At 41.7% G+C, this 22,854-nt stretch overlaps 1 protein-coding gene across 3 annotated transcripts in view; it reads right to left on the minus strand.

Annotated features, from left to right (window-relative positions):
* Positions 1 to 634: 634 nt before the first annotated feature.
* The window catches only part of LOC150056198 (cell division cycle-associated protein 7-like), a 196,897-nt gene continuing 174,677 nt past the window's right edge, over positions 635 to 22,854 (minus strand). The window contains exons 1-10 of one of the 3 annotated variants that reach the window (XM_090342619.1): positions 13,332 to 13,609; positions 11,209 to 11,331; positions 10,524 to 10,760; positions 7,500 to 7,727; positions 6,274 to 6,354; positions 4,976 to 5,176; positions 4,488 to 4,625; positions 3,290 to 3,439; positions 2,790 to 2,926; positions 635 to 2,301 (exon numbers count right to left, since the gene is read on the minus strand). In XM_090342619.1, coding sequence (XP_090198745.1) covers positions 2,271 to 2,301; positions 2,790 to 2,926; positions 3,290 to 3,439; positions 4,488 to 4,625; positions 4,976 to 5,176; positions 6,274 to 6,354; positions 7,500 to 7,727; positions 10,524 to 10,760; positions 11,209 to 11,331; positions 13,332 to 13,436 — 1,431 coding nt within the window. In that variant the 5' untranslated portion in view covers positions 13,437 to 13,609 and the 3' untranslated portion in view covers positions 635 to 2,270. Of the gene's footprint in view, positions 2,302 to 2,789; positions 2,927 to 3,289; positions 3,440 to 4,487; positions 4,626 to 4,975; positions 5,177 to 6,273; positions 6,355 to 7,499; positions 7,728 to 10,523; positions 10,761 to 11,208; positions 11,332 to 13,331; positions 13,610 to 22,854 lie in introns of those variants that run through there. The other 2 variants (XM_090342621.1, XM_090342620.1) reach the window with 2 other exon arrangements.

Consider the following 22,854-nt stretch of genomic DNA (forward strand, 5'->3'; position numbering starts at 1 on the left):
TAAAAGCAAAGGTAAACAATTAAATCCAATCATGCATATATACTTTTTTAAAAAAATTTAAAAAGGTATAGCCTGCAGCTGTAGCTGCCAATTCCTGGTCAAGCAATTGGGTTATAGGAGCCTTTTGCGAATTACCTTGCTATAATGTAGCCAAAGCAGGCTTCAAACCCCATCTTCCTGCTCCTGCTTCCCAAATGCTAGAATTACAGGTGTGTGCCACTGTTCCCAGCTAGGAGTTTAGAACATGCCTTCTCTGTCTTCTAGTTTTAATCATTTTGGAACAAGTAAGCACAGCATATATTTAGTAAATATCAGAATGGTTGGTAAAAGCAGCCAAATATTATAAAGTTGCTATTCTTTGGTCTGTAAATGCTAAAAGAAAACAATGGCATTATAAAACTTCACAAGGATGTGTGTGGGGGGTGGTTAATGGCTGCCTTCATTTCCTCATCAAAGCTAGTAATTACATCAAAGGGGACACTGTTCAAAAGAGCTGAACCTGGACCTCCAGAAACTTTAGCCAAATGGGAAACTTCTAAAAGGGGCAGACAAGGCCTTTCAAATTTAAAAATAAATAAATAAAAAGATTAAGTGCAATAAGAATGAGCATTTTTTAAAAAACAAACAGACCAGCTAGAACATAATGTTTTATTATTAAAATAAAAACTTTTGTATAAAAGCATTATGGATCAAAAGCTGTATTTACACTTAGTGATGCAAGGTCCAATTAAGCATCAAACACTGAGTGGTTCCAGCAACAGCTACACACTCGAGGAAGCCAGATAGAACACTTTAAGATGCCACCTCCTCCAGCCAAGTAACCTATTGAAAAGGGGGAGAAGAAGGTGACAGAATAACAAGGCAAGAACACCAGCCTGAAAGCAGTGTCAGCATTAACTAGTAAGTTAACAATTAGGTGAAAGTTACCCATTTCCAAAAAGGCACTTCTTATTGTTACAAAAGTGCTTAAAACCAAAACATAAGGCAACCCCCAGGGATGAATTTTTCAAGACGCAGGAAAGAAGAGACTAACTGTTAATTAAAAAACAAACAAACATTCAGAAACTTTATCTCAGCAATTCCAATCAGCCTGTTCCTGGATTTCACCATCCTAATTTTCAGAATGTCTTTTCTGCAATAATCTGACACAATACAGTTCAATGCTACTGACCATGCCATACACATGGCTGACCATATGTATGGGGCATAACCCTTAGGCTCAGGGTAGGTGGAATCAGCAGGGATCACATATTGGCATGGAAACCCATACACTGAGTAAAACAGAAACACATCCAAACTCTGTAACTCTGTAACTAATTCAATAACCTCTAACACAAGGCTTTAAGTTCTCTGTGCCTACATTTTACATGTTTTTTTTTCTTTCTTTTTTGCCAGTCCTGGGGCTTTAACTCAGGGCCTGAGCCATGTCCTTGGGCATTCTCAAGGCTAAATCTACCACTTGAGACACAGCACTACTGTCTTTTTTGGTGTGTGGTACCAAGGAATTAAACCCAGGGCTTCATGCATGCTAGGCAAGCACTCTACCACTAGGCTACACTCCGGCCTCCTAAGCTGCATTTTCAAAAAGTCAACCAGTCCTGGAATCAGTGGTTCACACCTGTAATGCTAGCTACTTGGGAGGTTGAGATCTGAGAAGGGCATTTTAAAGCCAGCACAGGCAGGAAAATCTGTGAAATTCTTATCTCCAATTAACCAGCAGAAAACCAGAAGTGAAACTGTGGCTCAAGTGGAGTTGAGCATAAAAGCTCAGGAACAGCAGTGATGGACAGACTCAGGCCCTGAGTTTAAGGCCCAGGACTGGCACAAAAATAAAAAAGCCAATTAGCGTAAACAACCATTTGTTTTTTTTATGTAAGCAAAATATAGGACTGCTCTCTGGAATTCAATGGAACGAGTAGTTGACATTAATATGATTCTAAGTGCTTGGATTCGTTTGGGTATATTCCACGACTACTTCAACATTATTGAAATGCAATATGTCTTCATGACTTTGTCACTTAAGAATCTGGAAACTAATTGTTAGGAAGGACCACTAGAATTAAGAAGGGCTCATCAGCAGGACTAGGAGAATTAGAAAATTACTGAAGGGCCAAAGAAAACTAGCAACATGCCTTCCAGGGTTCAGGAGTCTGAGTGTAATAGGATTAACCTGATTTGAGCTTCCTATAAAACATCAAGATTCTTAACTGGATTTTCAATCAAGAACAAAAATGAAAACTGTACGATGGCAGAGAAGAATCTTCCAGACATTATGCTTGCATCTCAAATTCCTGCTTCAGGCTGTGAAAGAGAAGGAAACACATTAAGATATAATTTGTGACCACAATTCCACTTTTAAAGAATGTTATTAAGTTACAATGTACATGGGGGGGGGCACCAGCAGCACATGCCTATAATCCTATGAGGATGAGATCTAAGGATCATGGTTTGAAGCCAGCCCAATTAACCACCAAAAGGCTGGAAGTACAGCTGTGGTTCAAGTGGTAGGTTACTAGCCTTGAGAGAAAAGAGCTAAGTAATAGCATGAAGTCCTGAATTCAAGCCTTTGTACTAGCACATTCAACACAACACACACGTTATCATGTACATACATATAGTCAGGTATGTGTGCCTCAAATATAACTTGAATTTTGCACAGATGTCTGTTTGGGAGGTTGGGGGAGAGAAAGAGGAGGAGGCCAGTGAAATATCTCCAGCCCTTTGCCCTGGAGATAATTACTGGTGTATCTTTTCATTAAGGAACATATAAAGAGAAAAACAGCCATTACCTTTTTAAGTAAGCATGCACATTCCCAAAGCCATGATACTTGGCTAAGTACACAAGGACCCCAGTGGCACACCGTCCATCTCGCTGGCGGCAGAAACTACAATTGCAGATTCCCCGGCATGGTGGGCAATGCCAGTTCTGAAGGTAAACAGTGAAAAGCACCATGAAACTAAACCTCAGCTTAATCATACACTACGGAAGTATCAAGTCACTAAACACCCTTCTCCTTAGTAGAGAACTCATAAGCTGGTTAACATGTAGTACTCACAGCTAATTTTTTTTTCCTTATGAAACCCAAAGAAGGAAGTTCTGTACAACTAACCAGGAGTAAGATGAATAAGAGAATAAATGTTCCTGAAACCGATGAGTGTGAGCCCTTTGGACCCAGCTCAGCTGCACCCTGCTTCACACCTGCCCATTACAATACCCCAAACATGCCTCTGAATACTAAAGATGCAACCTTCCCTTCTAGTACCCTCCTTCTTCCTTCAGGAAACACACCGGATCTAGCAGGGCCTCCTGGACCTCTTCTCCATAGCGGTTTCGAAGGCAGGGACCACAGAACTGGCCTCGCACACCCCAGCAGTCTGGGTTTCTACAGTTTGTTTTGGTATCAATAGTTTTCTGGCGGCACTGATGACAAGTAGAACCCTTCAAAGAAAGAAAAACTAAAAATCACTAAAAACATACCGCTATTTTATACAGAAAAAAACGGAAAAAAGGCACTGAAACAAGGCCCTCATTCCTACAAAAGTCTGACACTTAAATTTTATCTCATACCTGGGTACTGTTGACTCACATCTGTAATCTTAGCTACTTAAAGAGACTGAGATATGAGGTTCTGCAGTTCAAAGCCAGCCTACAAGAAAATCTGTGACACTCATCTCTAATTAAACACCAAAAGGCTGTAAGTACAGCTGTGGCTCAATGGTAGAGCACCAACTTTGAACATAACAGATAAGGGACAGTACCTAGGTCCTGAGTTAAAGTCCCAACAAAGATTGGGACTTCAAAAAATTACTTAACATTTACATACACAGGTAAATGCCAGGCCATAGAAACTATCTCAAACAAGGTGAATCAACTCAACAGACAGATATAATAGGTAACAGCACCAAAACTAATTTGGGGGAAAGGCTAAGGGCATAGTTCAGTTACATAACACACTGGCCTACCAAGAGCAGATGCCTAGGTCCCATCTCTAACACCACAAAAAATTACCCAGATCCTTTTTTCTTTTTTTGCCAGACCTGGGGCTTGAACTCAGAGCCTGAGCACTGTCCTTGGGCATTCCAAAGGCTAGAACTCTACCACTTGAACCACACCACCATTTACGGCTTTTTCTATGTATGTGGTACCTATGTGGTATCAAGGTCTTCCTGCATGCTAGGCAAGCGCTCTACCACTAGGCCAAACTCCAGGCCTCTCCAGATCCACTTTTATCTTTTGCAAACTACTGTATCGCAGCATCTATGTAATGCATATGCATGCAAGAGACTGGTAACAAACATAGGCTGAATCTAAATTGACTAAATACTGCTTCTGATTTACTAAGCATATATCTCAAGTAACAGAGAGCGAGTTTCTAGCACAGTTCTTTCCATGTATAGAACACACAGGCATGTGCCCCATGAACCCACACCACTGAGGGATAGAAGCCAGCCCTTCCATTTGCAGACACAAAGGAGATGGCTCTCACCAGTGACCGGCTATATATCTTCTTACGAGAGTTAGTGCAGATGTTCTTCAACTCTTCCTCTGTAATTTCTTCCACTGGGCGAATTATATGTGGAAGGGTCATGGATCCAGGGCGACGGCTCCTGGGCATGTCATCGTCCTGTGTGACAAGAAGCAGGAGATATTTCCTCAGTCCCTTTCCCAGGCTCTTACATTCCCAGGACCTTGCACTGGTAACAACTATTGCTTATGGAGAGGGGGCAAGGTCTAAATTGACTAAGGACAACTGAACTACAGAATGGACACAATTTGTACAACTGAGAAAAGCTGAAAATCAGACTTGCCTGATAAAGAAACCAAGTAAGTTAATGTACTACCTCCAGTGGTACTGCAGGGAATGAGAAAAATGTTCCCGTTGGATTATTTGGTGTTGTGAGGCTGTGCCATCTATCTGAGTTCACATGAGAGCTGATCTACAGAAGAAAGAGCACAGGAATTCAGAAAACTCACGTTCATGTAGCTGTCCAAACTCTTCCGCCTTCTCACTAATGCATACTTATCATCTTCCTCTTCCTCTTCCTCTTCTGTGGGTAGAGACCCCAGGGACCCCAGGACTCGAGACCTTGATCTGGTAAGAGGTCGGGCTTTCCGCTCAGGGTTCCTCCTGGAACTCACACCTGGGAAGGAACGCCTTGAAGGAGTCTTGGAAGGCTGAACAAACACAGGATAGAATTCATTTATTCCAGACCGGGAGCAGTGGCTCACACCTATAATCCGAGCTACTCAGGAGGCTGAGATCTGAGGATTGTGGTTCAAAGCCAGCCCATGCACTAAAAAGTCCATAAGACTCTCATCTCTAATTAATCACTAGAAAATGGGAAGTTTTCATACAGTATTTCTACTTCTTTTAAGTAAAAAGAAAGGAAAGTTCCACTTTTTCCTTTTCTTTTGTCCTTTTTATAACACATGATAATGAATCCAAAAGCCATACGATCATTATAATTGTTATGTATTCTGTTTAGCTCTTCTACTATATATTCTTCTTACACAAAACGTAAAAAAACAATTTTCAGTTTCAATTTTTTTTTATGACATCTCTTGACACTTTTCTGTGACAACACATGTGTCATACATATTGGACAAAAGGAGAACAGTAGGCTTTCCTTCTTCCCCTCCTCCTCCTCCCTCTGGGGAAGTTGGGATAAAGCAAGCTTTTCTTTTATAATATAGCAGATACAGCAAATTCTCCTTAGGTGTACCACCTCAGTTCTTCAAAATACAGTCACATTTGGTATTAGGCCAAGATCTAATTTTAAAAATTGTGTTTGCTTACATTTTCCTCATCCTCACTTTTAAAAAGGATCATCACCAGGCATAGCAGTGAAAGTCTATAATCTTCACTAATCAGGAGGCAGAGGTAGGAGGATTATGGTCTGAGGCTAGCTAGCACAAGATGCTCTCCTTAAAACAAATGAAAAGCAAAACTCCTAGAGGCATGGCACAATATGTGAAGTGCTTGCCTAGCAAACACAAAGATTATTTTTCCCAGTCTGATCATAACAAAATAGAGCATCTATTGTTCAGCTACTGTAGATAAGATTTAAGAGAAATGTGCTAAAGCCTAAGACAGAATAACACAGCTTCATCCTTCCCTGGGAAGGAGAGATGTGACCAAAGGCCACCCCACTGTCTAGAAGATTCTGCTACTTTCTCTCCAACTGTCTTGAAGACCAGAACCCTCAGTCTCACCCGAATCTGCCCTAGGCTTGCCGTGATTCCTTACTATACACACAAGCAAGCATACTTACTGGTGGTCTGGCGCCTGGGAAGGATCGTCTTCCTGGCAACGAGCCAGGGAAGCTTTCTAATTCTGACATGAGTTTTGCAAGCTAGAATAGGAAGAAATTAAACAGAAATTTCTGGTTTAGAATAAGTGTTAAAAAATGAGCAGAAAATAATGCTAGTCATAGAAATAATGCTAGCACATCTCAAGGCTTTGAATTTAGTGAATTGATAAGACAGCCTGTTACTTCTCCCTTAATCCAATCCAAGCCTTAAGAGATCTTTTTTAATGGAGAATAAAGGAAGGCATGACAATTGTCTAAGAAGCCATGTATTCTTACCCTGACATGGATCTGTAACCCCTTTGCACAACTACTTCATAATAACAATTAAAGCTGGGCAATGGCGACTCATACTTATAATCCTAGCTAATGCAGAAAGCTAAGATCTGAGGATCACAGTTCCAAGCGAGCCTGAGCAGAAAAGTCTATGAAACTTATCTCTAATTAATGTTGGAAGTGGAGCTGTGGCTCAAGTGTGAGTGCTGACCTTGAGTACAAAAACTCAGGGACAGCATTCAGATCCAAAGTTCAAGCTCTAAGACCAGCAAAATAACAATTCCCTAAGATGGCACTGATGGCTCACCCTTGTAATCCTAGCTACTCAGGAAGATGAGCCTATGATGATCATGGTCCCAAACCAGCCTGAAATGGAATGCTCATTGAGACTCTAATTTCCAGTCAATTAACTACCAAAAAAGCCAGAAATGGAGCTGTGGCTTAAGTGGTAGAGCACTAGCCTTGAAAAACAACAACAATAAAAACCTCTGACAGCGCCCAGATCCTGAGTTCAGGTACTAATAACAAATAACACCTCAAAACAAACAAACAAACAAACTACAGAGTACTGGTGGCTCAGGCCTGAAATCCTATCTACTCAGGAGGCTGAGATCTGAGGATCAAGTTTCAAAGCCAGCCCAGGCACAAAAGGACCTGAGACACTTTAATCACTAGAAAATGGGAAATGGTGTTGTGGCTCAAGTGATAGAGCGCTATTGTTGAGCTGAAGAGCTCAGGGACAGTGCCCAGGTTTAGTTCAAGCTCCACGACTAACTAAATAAAAAAATAAAAATATATAAATAAAACACCTTCCTGCATGCAAACAATTTAGTCTTAATGTTCTTCTCCAGACATTAACAAAGTTGCTTTCTGAAAAGCTGGAATTACAGCACACTCAAACCCAAATTACCTACCATTGCTTTGTTTTGCTTTATATTCAAAGCTCTTTTCTCCAGAAATTTCATGCCACTTTCATCTTCTGAGTCAGAATTGGACTCCATGGCAGAGTTCTCAGGGAGTTGGAGGGGAGTTGCCTTTTTGTTTGCTCCCCTCCTAGTGTTTCGCACTGGGAACTTCAAGGCTACCCTCAGAGGTCCGGACTGTAGGCGCTGACTGCGGGTCCTGCAGCCTTCCTGCCTCGGCTTAATCACAGCAATTAAGTTGTTAAGAACTTGGAAGTTTCATTAATGACTTTCAAATATAAGGAACTCAATTTGAACTCAATATTGGTAACAAAATCAAAGACATAAACAAACAACAGAGTGTACAGTCCCATTCCTTACAGCCTGTCTAGGACACAATGTTCTGAGCTACCTGGGCTTGGCATTCTAAACCATTTTGTAAAATGTAGTAAACTCCAGCCCCTTTCCCATTTCTTTAAAAATAGTTCTGTATGTATTTTAAAGGATTTTTGTAGGAATTGTGTATTCAACTACACACTGTGTGTGTATGTGTGCTGGTACTAGGGTTTGAACTCAGGTCTTAGACACTATGCCTTAAGCTTTTTCTATTCAAGATTAGCACTCTACCACTTGAGTAACAGCTCCACTTCCAGCTTTTTGCTGGTTAACTGGAGATAATCACATGGACTTTCCTGCCTGGGCTGACTTTGAACAGCAAATCCTCAGATCTCATTCTCCTGAGTAGATAGGATCACAAGTGTGCGACACAGGTACCCTGGTTTAAACAACTACTACTTTAAAGTCTCTATTTTCTAACCCATCTTGTAGGATGTAAGAAAATATACGTAATATAACATTTACCCTCTTAACTACTTTGAAGTATGTAGCTCAGTAACATTAAATGCGTGTTAATCACCTCATCTGCTTTAAAAAAAAAATCAAACTGAAAGTCCTCATATATTATATTAAATAACCTCCACTTCTGACTCTCAGCTCCTGGAAGTAATCACTAAATTTCTGTGTCTATGAATATAACTGGTCTAGTTATCTGTAATTTGTTTTCTAAGCTTAAAAGAAAAAATTCAGGCCTGTAATACTAGCTATTCTCAGGAGGCTGAGATCTGAGGATTATAGTTCAAAGCCAGACTGAGCTAGAAAGTCTGTGAGACTCTAATCTCTAACCACCAGAAAACTCGAAGTGACACTGCAGCCCAAAGTGGTAGAACAGTAGCCTTGAGCAAAAAAGGTTCAGTGGAGGTGCCGGGAGTTTGGCCTAGTAGTGGTAGAGTGCCTGCCTAGCAAGCATAAAGACCCAGGTTCGATTCCTCGGTAAAACACACACAGAAAAAGCCAGAAATGGTGCTGTGGCTCAAGTGGTAGAGCTCTAGCCTTGAGAAAAAGTCCAAGGACAGTGCTCAGGCCCTGAGCTCAAGCCCTGAGATTGACGGAAAAAAAAAAAAGTTCAGGGATGGTGCCCTGAGTTCAAGCCACATGACTGATGGGGGAAAAAAAAAAGATATTTAAGATTCCAAATGAAGGTATCAATATCAAAATGAGCTATCACTTCATGCCTATGAGAGAAAGTAAATCAAAAAATTTTGAAGTGTTGACAAGAGTTCAGAAACTGGGACCTTTATCCTCTTCCAGTAGGAATGTAAAGCAGTGTGCTAGTTCCTGGAGGCTGTCAGTTCCTCAAAAGGATAAAGTTATTATCTGACTCAACAACCTACTCTTTAAGAATATAGTTATAATAAAAACTTGCACAGACTAGTCCCAGCAGAAAAGACTAAAAAGCACACACACAAAAAAACCCCAAACCCTAAATATCCATCACCCGAAGGAATGTTCAGGAAGAATGGAAAATGAACAGTAACGGATACAGGGTTTCTTTGGGGGGGGGTGATAAAAATATTCTAAAATTGAGGGTAAACAAAAACAACTAATAAACGAAAGAGGTCAGACACAGTAGCTTAAGTCTACGATCACAGCTGCTCAGAGGCACATACCAGGAGGACCACGATTTGAGGACAGCCTAGGCAAAAAGTTAGTAAGAGTTTATCTCAACAATAAGTGAAACTTGGTGGTGCATTCTCATAATTCCAGTTGAATGGGAAGAGGATCAAGGTCTGAGGCCAGCCCAAGGAAAAACAAAAACAGGAAACCTTATTGAGAAAATAACAACAAAAGGCTGAAAGTAAGGTTCAAGTGGTAGAGAAAACCAACCTAGCTGTAAGATCTTGTGTGAATACCACGATACCAACGCACATGCGTGCACGCGCACACACACACCATCTTGGACCAGTATTGCTTGTTGAAGGAACACACCTCAGCACCAACAGATAAGAGGTGTAAACATGCCTGGATCAGGTGCTGGCATTCTTTTACCTGTCACTCAAGGGACTCATGTCAGAGCACTGGAAGTGAAGAAATTGTACCCTTTGTCATGAACACACTGCTGGATCTGGAGAAAGTCTTAGAGACAAGCATATGAATGCAAGGCACAGAACATGCTTGGAGAAAGTGGCTGGGTCCAGCAGCAACAGTGTGAGCAGGGTGAGCAAGCTGCAATGGCGGGAGTCTGCACCACAACAGCCCAGAGAGAGAAACAAGCAGAGAGAAGGAAGCAGGCCAGGCTGTGAGCAACTCTCTTGCCCTCATAGGCAGATGGAGCTAACCATGAAATCAGCCCTGGTCAAAGGACTGCTCTCTCTGCACCAGACACTGGGCTAGGCACCTAGTGCCCAGCTCGTGGATAGGACATGGCTGTTTCCTTGCATTAGGCTAGCTCTCTGAGAGAATGGAAATTTGAAGGCTGACCAACTGTATTTACTAAATTTCCAAGATGGTCAGAACCTACCAAATGTTTAAGACTTTCAAGTAAGACATTAGTTAAAATCAACTTTAAACCTGAGACAGCTTTAAAAAGTCAATAAAATCTTGAAAGCCACATGAAAATTGTTTTTCAAAAGTCAAATATCTCCTGCCTGTTCAACCAATGTCTCTTGCTTCTTCACAGTGGGAAAATCTCGGACTCACCATTCCATCTTGCCTGTCACTCTTTGAGAAAGTGCAAAGAGGTTCATCAGCAGAGTTGACATGAAAATCACTGGCCAGCACGTTAGTGACATCTGGCCTTGCTTTCTGTAAAAGTCCACAATGCTCTAACACATCTTGCACCTCACTTTCTGAAAAGCCGCAGAAAGATTCATTATCAGAGTCCTCATAAAAAACATTTGCCAGTTCTTCACTGATATCTGACCTGAATTTAGGTTTCTGTAAAATAAATAAATAAATAAATGTGACTGTGCATTTTTTTCCTCCCTGCTTTTTTTTTTCTTTTCAAGAACCCATTTTCCATAAACTGTGCAGAGAGCAAATCACATTTACAAGTGCACTACAAGAGAATAGCTTTTGTTACAAAGGAAAAATGGCTCAGAGGTTTACAAATGACTTGTGAGTTGTTATGGTAAATCATCAGGCATGTTAGGTTAGTCGACATTTCAAAAGGATAGAATAAGTAGCTAATCTACCTTCAACAATTACTACCTAGAACCACAGCAAAAAGTGAAATGAAATTACAGTGCGTACTGTATTTTCCTAAGGGCTGTATAGAAATGCAGGCAAAAAGCAAGCAGTTTTAATCATGCACAAAGCGTGTGAGGCGGGGGGAGTATTTTGAGCACTGCAGACTCAATTCTGTTTATTCTCAGGCAGCACTTACCGTGTTTGCAAAATTATCAGAAGCAAAGCTGTCACAACTGTCATCAGAGGATGATGAGGTTTCCATGGAAATCAACTTCATATAGCTGAATTTCTTTAAGTTCTTTACTCTGCCATCCTTTCGCTGCAAATGGAAATGGCAACACTATTAAGTGGGATGCTTACTGTGGGATCTAACTGGAGACATTGCTTTTTAGTTTAGCCCTACAGACAAAAAAAGATTTACAATTGCTAGAAAAAAACAAAAAGCTCGAACTCAGATCAAATCATATAAAAAGAAACCTGTTGAAGAACATTTTGATGGGATTGATCAATTTAGTCAAACATATACAGAACTACCTATTTTTCTACCTTAAGGAGCCCCTAAGCTCTTAGCATTACACTGAATTCCAGGAGTCTTATATAAAACTCCAAAAATTCAGCATTACTTTTTTTTAATTGAACGGTACTTCTACAAAGAAATATTCCTAAGTACAAAATGGCAGAGCCATTTTTCTCCACCAAAATTAACTAATGAGGTCTTCTTATTTAAGCTGTGGGCTCTGTACTGTGACGCTAATTTCCCAAACTACAGAAATTGGGCAGGACCTCTGCTTCAAGATGGCAGGCAGGCTTCCAAACAGGCTCCACTCCAACCGAGAAAGGAGACAAATCCTTACAAACCATATGTATCAATCCAGGAAACATAGGGTACAAACACCAAGTGAAAGACCAAATAGCACTGTAAATTCAGGTACTCCATTGGACTATATTTTAATAATAAATTACCCTGGGCTTCATTCAGCTCCTATATAGGCCTCTCAGTCTACAAGACTGAAGGTTTTAGGGATACCAATAGTGGAGGTGTTTGCCTTGTATATATGAGACCATGGGTCCAATCCCCAGCACAAGAGGAAAAAAGGAAACTTGTCTTATATCAGAGACCACAGTGCTCCTATAAGGTCAAATTATTTAATGCAAAAATGCTTTATTTGCTCACATAACAGCCCTGTATTGTTAATCAGAAAATGCAACTGGGAACTATTTTATGTAAAAAGGATAGAAATTTCTGTCGTTTCTGTCAAATTTCATGGATTTTTTTTTTTTTTTGGTCTGTATAATATCAAGGCTTGAACTCAAGGGAGCTCTGGTTTGCTAGGCAGATGCTCTACCACTTGAGCCACACCTCCAGCTCCCCAAGACTTCCTTTTATTTTCCTTTCTTACTCAATATGGGGGCTCTACCACTTGAGCCACACCTTCAGTCCAGCATTTGTTCATTAATTGGAGATGGAGTTTAATAATCTGCCTCACTAGTTGCAAATCCTAATCCTCAGGTCTCAGCCTCCTAAGTAGCTAGGATTACAGGCATTTTAGCCATCAGAGAACCTAGCTTTGTGTAATGACCTAAGAGTCACATGTGTGCCTGTGTTTCTTTTTTTTTTCTGGTGCAGGTTCTAGGGCTTGAACTTGGGGGCTGGTCATTACCCCCAGAACTCCTTGTGCCCAAGGCTAGCACTTGAGCCTTAGCTCCACTCCTAGGTTTTAGGATAATATACTGGAGATAAAAGAGTCTCTCAGACTTCCCCCTCTCCCCCACTTGAACCACAATCTTCAGCTCAAGGCCTCCAGAGTAGCTAGGATTATAGGCATGAGCCACCAGCACCCAGCTCTTTTTATTTTCTTAAAGAGAACCATGGAATAGCAGAGTCCTTATCATGAAAACTTAGAAAGGCCAAGTTCCAATATCTACTCTGGGAAAACAACAATGCTAACACTTAAACCTCAGGTACACCCTCAGCCTTCATTTCCTCCACCTTACATTTGGGAATTTCCCACTGGCAACCAATAGTTATTTCCATAAGGATGTCTTTCAATGTCCTTCCAGGAAGATAGGAAACTGACAATAGGCAGAGCTAAAAAGTATGTAGACAGGATATAGCATTAGGAGCTGAAGGGGATCTCAAAAAGTTTCCCATTTCACCTCTTCAGAAGAGAACATTCACCTAGGAGGGTGGAACAAGATTGCAGAACACCACTGTGCTGGAATGAGACTTGGAAGGTATGGGGAAGGGGCAGGCCCTATATATTGATTGATCTTTAACAAGTTAGGACTAGCCAAGAGTTATTTACCAGGCAAACTTACCTTGGAGGAAAAGGTATACCAAGAAGCAAAGCAAATGGCCATGGCTAAATGGAATGTTTCAGCAGACATAACTTTGTTTGCTGTGTTTTCCTTTATGCCAGGCATTGTGTACGTAATGCTTACACACCGTGTTTAATTCTTTGCGACACAAAGTGCTGTCACTGCTCTCATGCTGAAGTCATGTAGGTGCCCGAATTTTAACGAAGCCTGTCAGATTCCGAGCCAGCCAACCTGAAACCCTTCCCCTAACTTGTAATGATGCTGTCAAAAACTTAGCTCTTTTCCCCGCCCCCAGCCCCCACGCTCCCACCCATTCCCGCGCAGGAAGAACATTCTGGTTTCCGTTGCAACCAACGCTCCCGCACCGCGGCGAGTGCGTTCGGGGGTGGGGTCGAGGGTGGCGGGGAGCACCAGGGCCTGGAGCTGCCCTCGGTGATCACCACGTGGGCCCGCAGAAGCGCTCCTCCCCGCCGCACGAACCCAGTTCCAAAACGATGCTGCGCCCTGCAGGTTCACAACCGCAGAGCCTGAACAGCGGTGCGGATCCCGGCTCTGGGGACGCCGGGGCAGGGGGAGAGGACCCGGAGGCCAGCCGGGGCCACCAAGCCCGGCCGGAACGCCCACGGGACGCCCCACACCCGCCCGCGGCCCGCCGAGGGGAACTCGCTCACCCGCCCGCCCTAGGGCAGCGGCGACACGCACCGAGCCGCCGCCGCGGGCCTCGGGCGCTCCTTCCACCCCGCCCTCCCGGCCCGGGCGCCCACGTGCAGCCCCGGAGCACGTGCCTCGGGCGCCCCAACGCGACCCGCCCGCTCCCCCACCCCGCACGCCGGCGGGGGGATCCCCGGGCCCCCAGTCAGAAAAGTGCACAGAATCTGCAACTCGCTCCTCCGGGCGACGCCCTGGAGAGGGGCCGGGGCGGACCTCCGCCCGAGCTCCCTCGGCACCCCCTCACCCGCCCAGGGCCCCCCCGCTGGAGATTGCCCACCCAGCCCTCACCAGCACTCCGCGGGCCTTCATGCTGGTGGCCCCCACCCAAGCAAGCGCTCCGAGCGGGGAAGACGGAGCGGCGGAGCGCGGGGAAGCGGGACGCCGCAGAGCCGGAGGCAGTGGCAGCCGCGCGGTCCGCCGGGCGGGGCGCACCGAGTCGGTCCCGGGGGGCGGGGCGCGGGCCGACTTTCCCGCGTGAGCGCTCAGGTCCTGAAAGCTGAGGTAACAGCTGGGCCCCGCGGAGGACAGGATGGGCATGGAGAAAGAAAACCGCCGCCGTGTGTGCGTTTACGTTCGGAGCCCAGAGTAAGAGCGTCTACAGGCTCTCTTAGAACGCAGCTCTCGGAAGGCCTCGACGGTCGGCCCGTCTACAGAGCTGTGCAGTCCTCAGCGAGTGGCGCGAAACCGCTTCCTCCTGCCCCGGGCTAGCAGGCTGATGGGCGTGAATTCCTGGGCCGGGGTCCTGGAGGGCCTCGCTTGGCCCCTGTTAAAAACAGACAACTGCCCCAGATTGTGGGTGGAGCACCTCCTTTATGTGCAGATTTTAGGGTCACTGGGTGCATCTGATCTGGCAACTGAGGCGTTCTCTGAAATGATAAAATCCTTGCCAAATGCACGGTACAAATGACGGAGCCAACACCCCGGCGGGCTTTAAAGAGCAGCCACTGCAAGATTTTTTATTTTTAATGGCTTTGGGGATCATCTGCTGGAGATGAAAGTGGAGATTGTAGTAAAGTGATTTGGTGATACTTTATCATCAGAACTGGGAGTTATCTGAATTAGAGCTATTGTTTCATAGTCCTTTTAATCAAATCTGGCATGAGGACGGAGTAAAGTGAAGGGGTAGGGGTGTGTGTGTGTGTGTTTAGCAAAACATTTACCTTTTTAAAGAAGAAATCGGGTTGCTTTAAAAGACCTTGATTGTGATATTATATTTACAACAAATGCCTGAAGTGAAAACATTTCTTCGTGTTTGAAAACTTTTCTCTGGGGAATAATTCCTTGAGAATGAAGAGGGCGTGCCTAGAAGAGTTTCTGGATATAGGGACTGCAAAAACTTGTAAGTAAATAATGCACACAACCATGGTGCCGCCCCTGCAACCCGAGCTAGAGACAAAGAACTCTCTGATCTGAAGGGAAGGATCCCAGAACTGGCTGTTAGTCTCACTGCTCCTCAACAAATACTTGCTGGATGTAGAAACAAATGAACGATGAACTAAAATTAACTTTCAGGCACTGTCTCATAGAAGTAGTTAATGCATAGAGAAACATTTGTTTTTGCTATTCACATAAAATAAAGAAGCTAAAATCACTTTGCCTAGGAAAGGTTCTGATAAGAAAATTCAGTCCTGTGGGGGCATCAAAATAATTTACATGTTTTTGAAAGGATAATTTTTGGAAAAGGTAGACTTTTTTATTATGCCAAAAAAAAAAAAAACCCCACAGTAAAACAAGATGATACAGTTTTGCTCTAATGGGCAAACCTCTAAAATTTGGTGAGACCAAGAGTTGGTAAGAGGAGTCACTCACACACCATTAGTGGAAGAAATTGTTCACTAACTGATAAAACCTATCAGTTAATCCCACTGCAGGTTCAAACCTTACAAACCTCAATTTAGTGGGTTACAACTAACATATTATCTTATGTGTGTCTTTGTAATTTTATTTTACTGTGGTTGGTAAAAGTATTTGCTATCCTCCTAGCAAATTTGAAAGAGCATCATATTGCAGTACACATCCTTTAGAATTTACATGTCTTGGCTCACTGAAAGTTTAGGTTGATACTAACTTCTCACTTTCTCCTTCTTCTAGCCCCCTGGCTACTATTCGATTTGATTCTAATAATTTGACAGTTTCACATACCTCATGGAAGGCAGAAGACAGGAAGGCAGGAAGGAAGGGAGGTAGGATATTGCAAACATCTGTAAAAAATATTCCCTATGCAAAACACAAGCACAATGAGGTAGAAGTTAAGCTCTGGGGAGTGAAGGAGATGGCAATGAAGCCTTTGAATAAGGAATATTTTCTTTAAAAATAAAGACTATGTAGTAAAGATAGAATATTGGCCAATGTGGTCAATATGGGTACATGGATATTCTTTGTAATTTTAGTTTCTTTGGGGTTTTCTTTGTATCTGATACATTTCATAATTATAATTAAAGGTTGAAATATATATTTGTACATATGCATATATATAGTGTTAAATGTGCATTTCCTTTATAAGTACCAGTAAATAAGAACGCAAGTTTGCCTCAATGTTCAGTTCTTCATAATGTTTTAAGTGAGTGGATTAACCACTAAACAGGAAAAGCAGAGGCACAAGCCTGAGGGAACTTTTTACAAGGTAATGACAGTTCTGAGCCCTGGCCCCACTTTATCCCCTTAGCATCTGAGGCAAATGCTGTCAAAACAGTGGGTATTCAGTCAGCACTTATTATAAGTGTACTCTTAAATCTGTTGTAAATTACCAGTCTCCAATTTCAGAGCTTTGCATTTCTTGGGCTATTAAGAACTTTTAAGGATGGCAGTGTGTTGTCCCCTAGCTTTTATTCACTTTACACAAAGAACTCTTATTTCCTCTTGTTCAAATCTTGACCCAGAGGTTGTGAGCACCTGGAGCTTTTATAATGAGGTGAGCTGCAGTTAAACTTGTAACTCAGGATGATTGGCTTTAAAGTACTCCACAGTCAGTAAGATGTATCATTTTTAGATGAAATTCCCAAACAATGTTGAGGTCTGAATGGGGCCACACACCCCTCTCAGGCAGTGTAATGTGAACCCAGGCAGCCTGGGAAAACAGAGGCCTTGAGTAAACCAGACCCACCTAGAGACAAAGGGCTGGGAAGGGTCTTTACTGTGTCCCAGGTACCAACAGGTGGCAATTTGCCAAATCACAAATCTCTATTTTCAATAACCTTGTAATTACAGACTGACTTCCATGTATTAGCTTTCAGGATGTATATGTAAAAAAAGTCAGATTACCTTGCTAAAGGCTGCTGGATGGGAAGGCTCAATCTTACCACCCAGGCATAGCTACCTGGAAAAATGGACAGCTACAAATTTGAATATATATTCACATTATCTTAAGTACATTAGCTAACTGTTGTCCTATACTTGGTTAGAGAAAGGAATATGGGGAAATGAATGCAAATCTGTCCTTTTTTTTTTTTTTTGTCAGTCCTGAACTCAGGGTCTGGCACTGTCCTTGATAGGCCAAAGCTCTACCACTTGAGCCACCCACCACTTCTATCTTTTTTCTGTGTATGTGGTACTGAGGAATTGAACCCAAGTCTTCGTTCATGCTAGGCAAGCATTTACCACTAGGCCAAACTCCTGGCCCCAAATCTGTCCATTTTTAATGAGAGAAAAAAAATTTTTTCTGGGAAGAAATCTTTCTTTTCTTTTTCTCTTTCTTTCTTTCTTTCTTTCTTTCTTTCTTTCTTTCTTTCTTCCTTTCTTTCTTTCTTTCTCTCTTTCTTCTTTCTTTCCTAGGTTGTAGTGCTCGAACTCAAAGCCTGGGTGCCGTTTCCTGTTTTTGTTGTTGTTGCTCAAGACTAGTGCTCCACCACTTTGAGCCAGTTTTCTGGAGGTCAATTGGAAATAAGATTCTTGCCCCCATAGCTTCAAACTACGATCCTCAGATCTCAGCCTCCAGAATAGCTAGGATTACAGATATAAGCCACCAGCACCTAGCTTAGAAGAGTATTTTTCCTAGTTAAATGTTTAACTACACATCTTAAAGCATTGTTTAATAGTTTTGTTTGGTGTTGTTGTTTTTGTTTTTGTTAGCCAAGTGCTCTACTTTTAACCTATATCCCCAGCCCCATTAAATACTTTGAATAAAGTCAAAACTTGGATTAAGAAATCAGTCAATTCCACTATGGAAGCTGGCCTACAATTAAAAACTAACTCTGGCTGAGTGCTCATGCCTTTAATTCCAACTACTCAGAAGGCTGAGATCTGAGGATTGTGGCTCTCATCTACAGTTAAGTAGCAAAAAGCCAGAAATGGAACTATGGCTCTAGTGGCAGAAGCATAGCCTTGAGTGAAGAGGCTAAGGAACAGTCCCAAGGCCTTGAGTTCAAGCCCTAGTACCAGTGTGAGTTGAGGACCCCAAGGAACAGACCACAGACTCAAAACCGAATCTTAATTATGAAGAAATTTATTAATAGCAAGAAGGAATGATAATCAGCCAGGACTACCCCTAGGCCTCGGGAATCCAGAAGCTGTCCTGAGTAACAACAAGCAGGGATTTTTATACCCCAAGATAGGGGGTTCATCCATTAAATGGAATCTTTCCAACTCTCCTATATTATACAAGCTAAGCAAGATACCGAAGCAGCATACAGAAGCAAAATACCTGGTTTTCAGCAAGAATGTAGGCCCCAAGCTCACTTCTCAAAATCAGCTGCTCACAAATGATATCCTATACTTGTTTTTCTTAGGGGCTGTCACAAGCTTGTCTAGTGGTTTCTTGCCCTGATTCCCAGCATCATCATGACTCTTGCGATGGCTTCCCAGAACTATCATGTCTCCTCTCATGCAGAGTGCCTCGTTTCACCAGTGTGTGTGAGAGAGAGAGACAGTGAGAGAGAAATTGGTAGTCTTTCTAACTTGATAGGGCATTAAAAAAAAGTAGCTTCAAATTCTGCAAAAGACCCTATATTGAAGAATTCTGCTCACACTCTGCTCATACATGAGGCACATCCTAGAGTTCTGGCATGGAAAAAAGAACAAGTAATATTTCAGCTGCTGCCAAATGCAGAGATGTTTGCAATTGAGGCAGGACTAGATAACCTCTGTTCCAGCATAGTATCAAGAGTCTTTGGGAAAAGAGAAAGGAATCCAGAGTTTCTGCAGTGTATTCTCTACATTGCCTTAGATACAATTCAAAATTACCAGACAAAAGAAAGAAGACAAAAATGGAAAGACTTAGAAAAAATCACATTAAGTGAAGTAAGCCAGACTCAAAGGAACTTAGGCTCAATGGTTTCCCTCATTTGCCATAATCAGTAGAAACCTTGGACTCTTCTAGCGGAGATTTGCAATTGAGCAAAACCTAGATACATAAGGCCATACAGTATGACGCTAAATGAAAGGACCTCTAGGATATAGAAACAAAATCCATATAATGAGTGATTGCTGTCCTTAATGTACTATGGTATCTCTCATCTCTTTTTGTTGTCCCTTGGTTATCTCATATTGTTACAGTATTTTACCTTGTTATCTGATATATTGTATATATGCTTATCTGGTTATTTGAAATTGCACAGGAAAGGGGGGAAAACAAGATGAGGGTGGGGGTGGGGGGGAGGGAAATGGGGACCAAGACATGAGAAAGGGTATCCATGTATGTGAAATAATGGACCTTCCATCTGGCAACTGTAATGTAACCCTTCTATTAATTACAGTAAAAAATATATGAAAAAAAAGAGTCCCTAGATGATGAAACCAGCAAAAAAAAACTTTGTAAGTTGTTAAAATCATGTTCAAAAGATGAAATAGTTTATCATTAGTAAGCAAATAGGGGACACCAGCTGAAAGACAAAAAATGAGGGGGGAGGAAGAGCCAAATGAAAATTCTCGAGCTGAATAAAGGAAATGACCAAAATAGTAGGATTTCACAGATTATTGGAGGTGACATATGAATATGTGAAGATGGTGTGTGGACTTTGGCCTAGTGGTACAGTGCTTGCCTAGCATGCATGAAGGCCCAGGTTCAATTCCTTGGGACCACATACATAGAAAAAAGCCAGAAGTGGTGCTGAGGCCCTAGTAATAGAGCTCTAGCCGTGAGAAAGTCCAACGACAGTGCTCAGCACCTGAGTTCAAGCTCAGGACTGGCAAAAAAAAAAATATATATATATATATATATATATATGTGAAGATAACAACAGATAACTAGAAATTATTCAATGTGAGGACCAGGTAGAAAAACATTTGAAGTAGGGTTAAGTGAAGAGATTAGAGCAGGGGCTTCATGACCTACAGAACCATATAAAAAAATCTGATATGAGTCAGAGCCTGAGAATGAGTAGAACAATGATGGAATAATAACAGAAAATGTCCTAAATTTACAGCTTCAATAAGCTCAGTAAAATCTAAACAGGACAGGTGAGAAGAAAATTATATCTATGGTGGTATAATAAATTTCATGAAAACTAAAAAAAAAAGTCTTAAGAGCAATTAAAAAAAAACAAACCTATTATATGTAGGATATTGCAATACAAACAACTAGTGACTTAACCAAAAATACTAGTCATTTAAGCATAGCCATGTTTATAGTCTAAGTGTAATTGAACTTTAACAGCCCATGAGCCAGAAAAGGCAGTTGGCTGTGTATTTATGATATCAGTCTCTTAGCAGAATTCTTTCCTTCAGTCCCATCCTCCAAAATAGATCAAAGAGCCAGTTAGTCTACTGTAGATTACAAAAAAAAAAACCTAGTTGCTTAAGAAAATAAAACTGTGCCTTTGTGAAATAACTAAGTATTAACACTGGGTTGTCATATCAACCCTTGATAAGCTAGCATAAGAAGCTCAGGTAGGAAGAGATCAGGAAAAAAAATGCAGCTGATTAAATTGGATTATCATCCTTCCAGCTCCTTCTAATCTCTAGTCAATGCTGTCTCTCTGGGGGTTTATTTTCTTTATATTCTTTGGATAACAGAAGTGTTCATTTTTCAGGTGATATTGACCTGATCCAGGACTAGAGTCAAATGACTTAAAAGAAAATTTTATAACTCTTTTCAGGTTCAAGATCAATGTAGAAAAAAAAAAGACAGAGAAAGAAAGAAAGGTAACAATAGATACTTCTAAAATCGAAGAAGTTTTCATCAGAGCCATTCAAACAAATGAACTTATAGAGGTATTTTAAAGCTATCTTCACAATGGTTGGAGATATAAAGCAAAAAAAATCAAATAAAAAACATAAATCAGAGGTAGAATTGGGCATGTGATACTGATTCTTAGAAAAATGTATCAACGTATAAGGATAAAAACATCTCAGGGGACCAAAGACAGTCCCTCTTAGAATGGCTATATTCTCAACAATCTTCACATAAAAGTTGTAAAACATAATTCAAACAATGGCACTGGACTGAAGGTCTTCAGCCTTTGAGTTCTCAAATCTGTTTCTTGAATTTTCTTCCTAACTCTGGATGGCTACTCTCCATTTCCCATTCTTTCATGGGGAACTGTTTCCCTGACTCGCCTCCTTCCAGCTCCTTGGTCATGTTTTATCCTAACAGTGTAACCTCTGCATTCTTTATGTTGACTTCCACTCTTGCCTACATAAAAATTTTAAATCATGGCAACAATGAAAAAGACAATGTAAATTTCCATCAATAAAGTGATAGATAAATACAATATAAAACACAATTTTTACTTACATATGGTTGTCTTCTAAAATCTGAACTCTACTTTTTTTTGATGAATAAAAAGTATCCAATATTAAATAACATTAATGTCAGATGAAGTTTTCTCCTTGATGTAATTTTAAAGATTTTTATAGAATTAGTGAATACTGGTGTGTGTGTGTGTGTGTGTGTGTGGTATCCACACTGGGGTGTGAATTCGGGACCTCCTGCTCTTGCTTGGAGTTTTTGCTGGAGGCTGATGCTGTACCACTGGAAGCATAGCACCTCTTCCATCTTTTTGATGACTAATTTAAGATACGTCTCTCAGCTTCGTTTGTCCAGGCTGGCTTTGAATCTTGATCCTTAGATCTCAGCCTCCTGAATAGTAGGATTACAAGCTTGTGCCACCAACCAGCATCAGACAAGAACCGACAGACACTTTTTTGGGGGTCGGTCGTGGGGCTTGAACTCTGGGCCTGGACACTGCCCCTGAACTCTTCAGCTCAAGACTTCTGCCCTACTCCTTGAGCCACAGCGCCACTTCCACTTCCAGCTTTCTGCATTTAATTGGAGTTAAGAGTCTCTGGGACTTTAGACGTTAGTGCCTGGTCTGGCTTTGAACCGAGATCCTCAGATCTCAGCCTCCTGAATAGCTAGGATTACAGGCGTGAGCCACCGTGCCTGGATAAGAATTAACACTTTTTTTTGGGGGGGGGGTGCCAGTCCCAGGGCTTGAGCTCAGGGCCTAAGCACTGTCCTTTGGCTTTCTCAAGGCTGGAGCTCTACCACTTGAGCCACAGCATCATTTCCGGCTTTTTCTGCCACATATGACACCAAGGAATTGAACCCAGTTCTTCGTGCATACTAGGCAAGCACTTTATCCTGGCCCTCAACACTTTTTAAAAAGAGAAAAGGAAGAAAACAAAAATGGAAACCATCAAAATTGTTACACACAAAAATCAACTAAAATAAAGTAGTAAAGAAAATGGAAAGTAACTAGAATTAGATAGTAAAAGCAACTCTTAAATCACGTTGCCATTTTCTTTCCTTCCTTCTTTCTTTCCTACCTTTCTTTTCTTTTCTCTTTTTGTTGTATTGGTCACATGGCTTGAACCCAGGGCTGGACATTATCCTTGAGCTTTTATGGTGGAGGGAAAGGAGTAGTCATAGGACTTC

The sequence above is a fragment of the Megascapheus bottae genome, chromosome 12 (assembly GCF_031878675.1).
Source record: "Megascapheus bottae isolate mThoBot1 chromosome 12, mThoBot2.hap1, whole genome shotgun sequence".
Taxonomy (NCBI): Eukaryota; Metazoa; Chordata; class Mammalia; order Rodentia; family Geomyidae; genus Megascapheus; species Megascapheus bottae.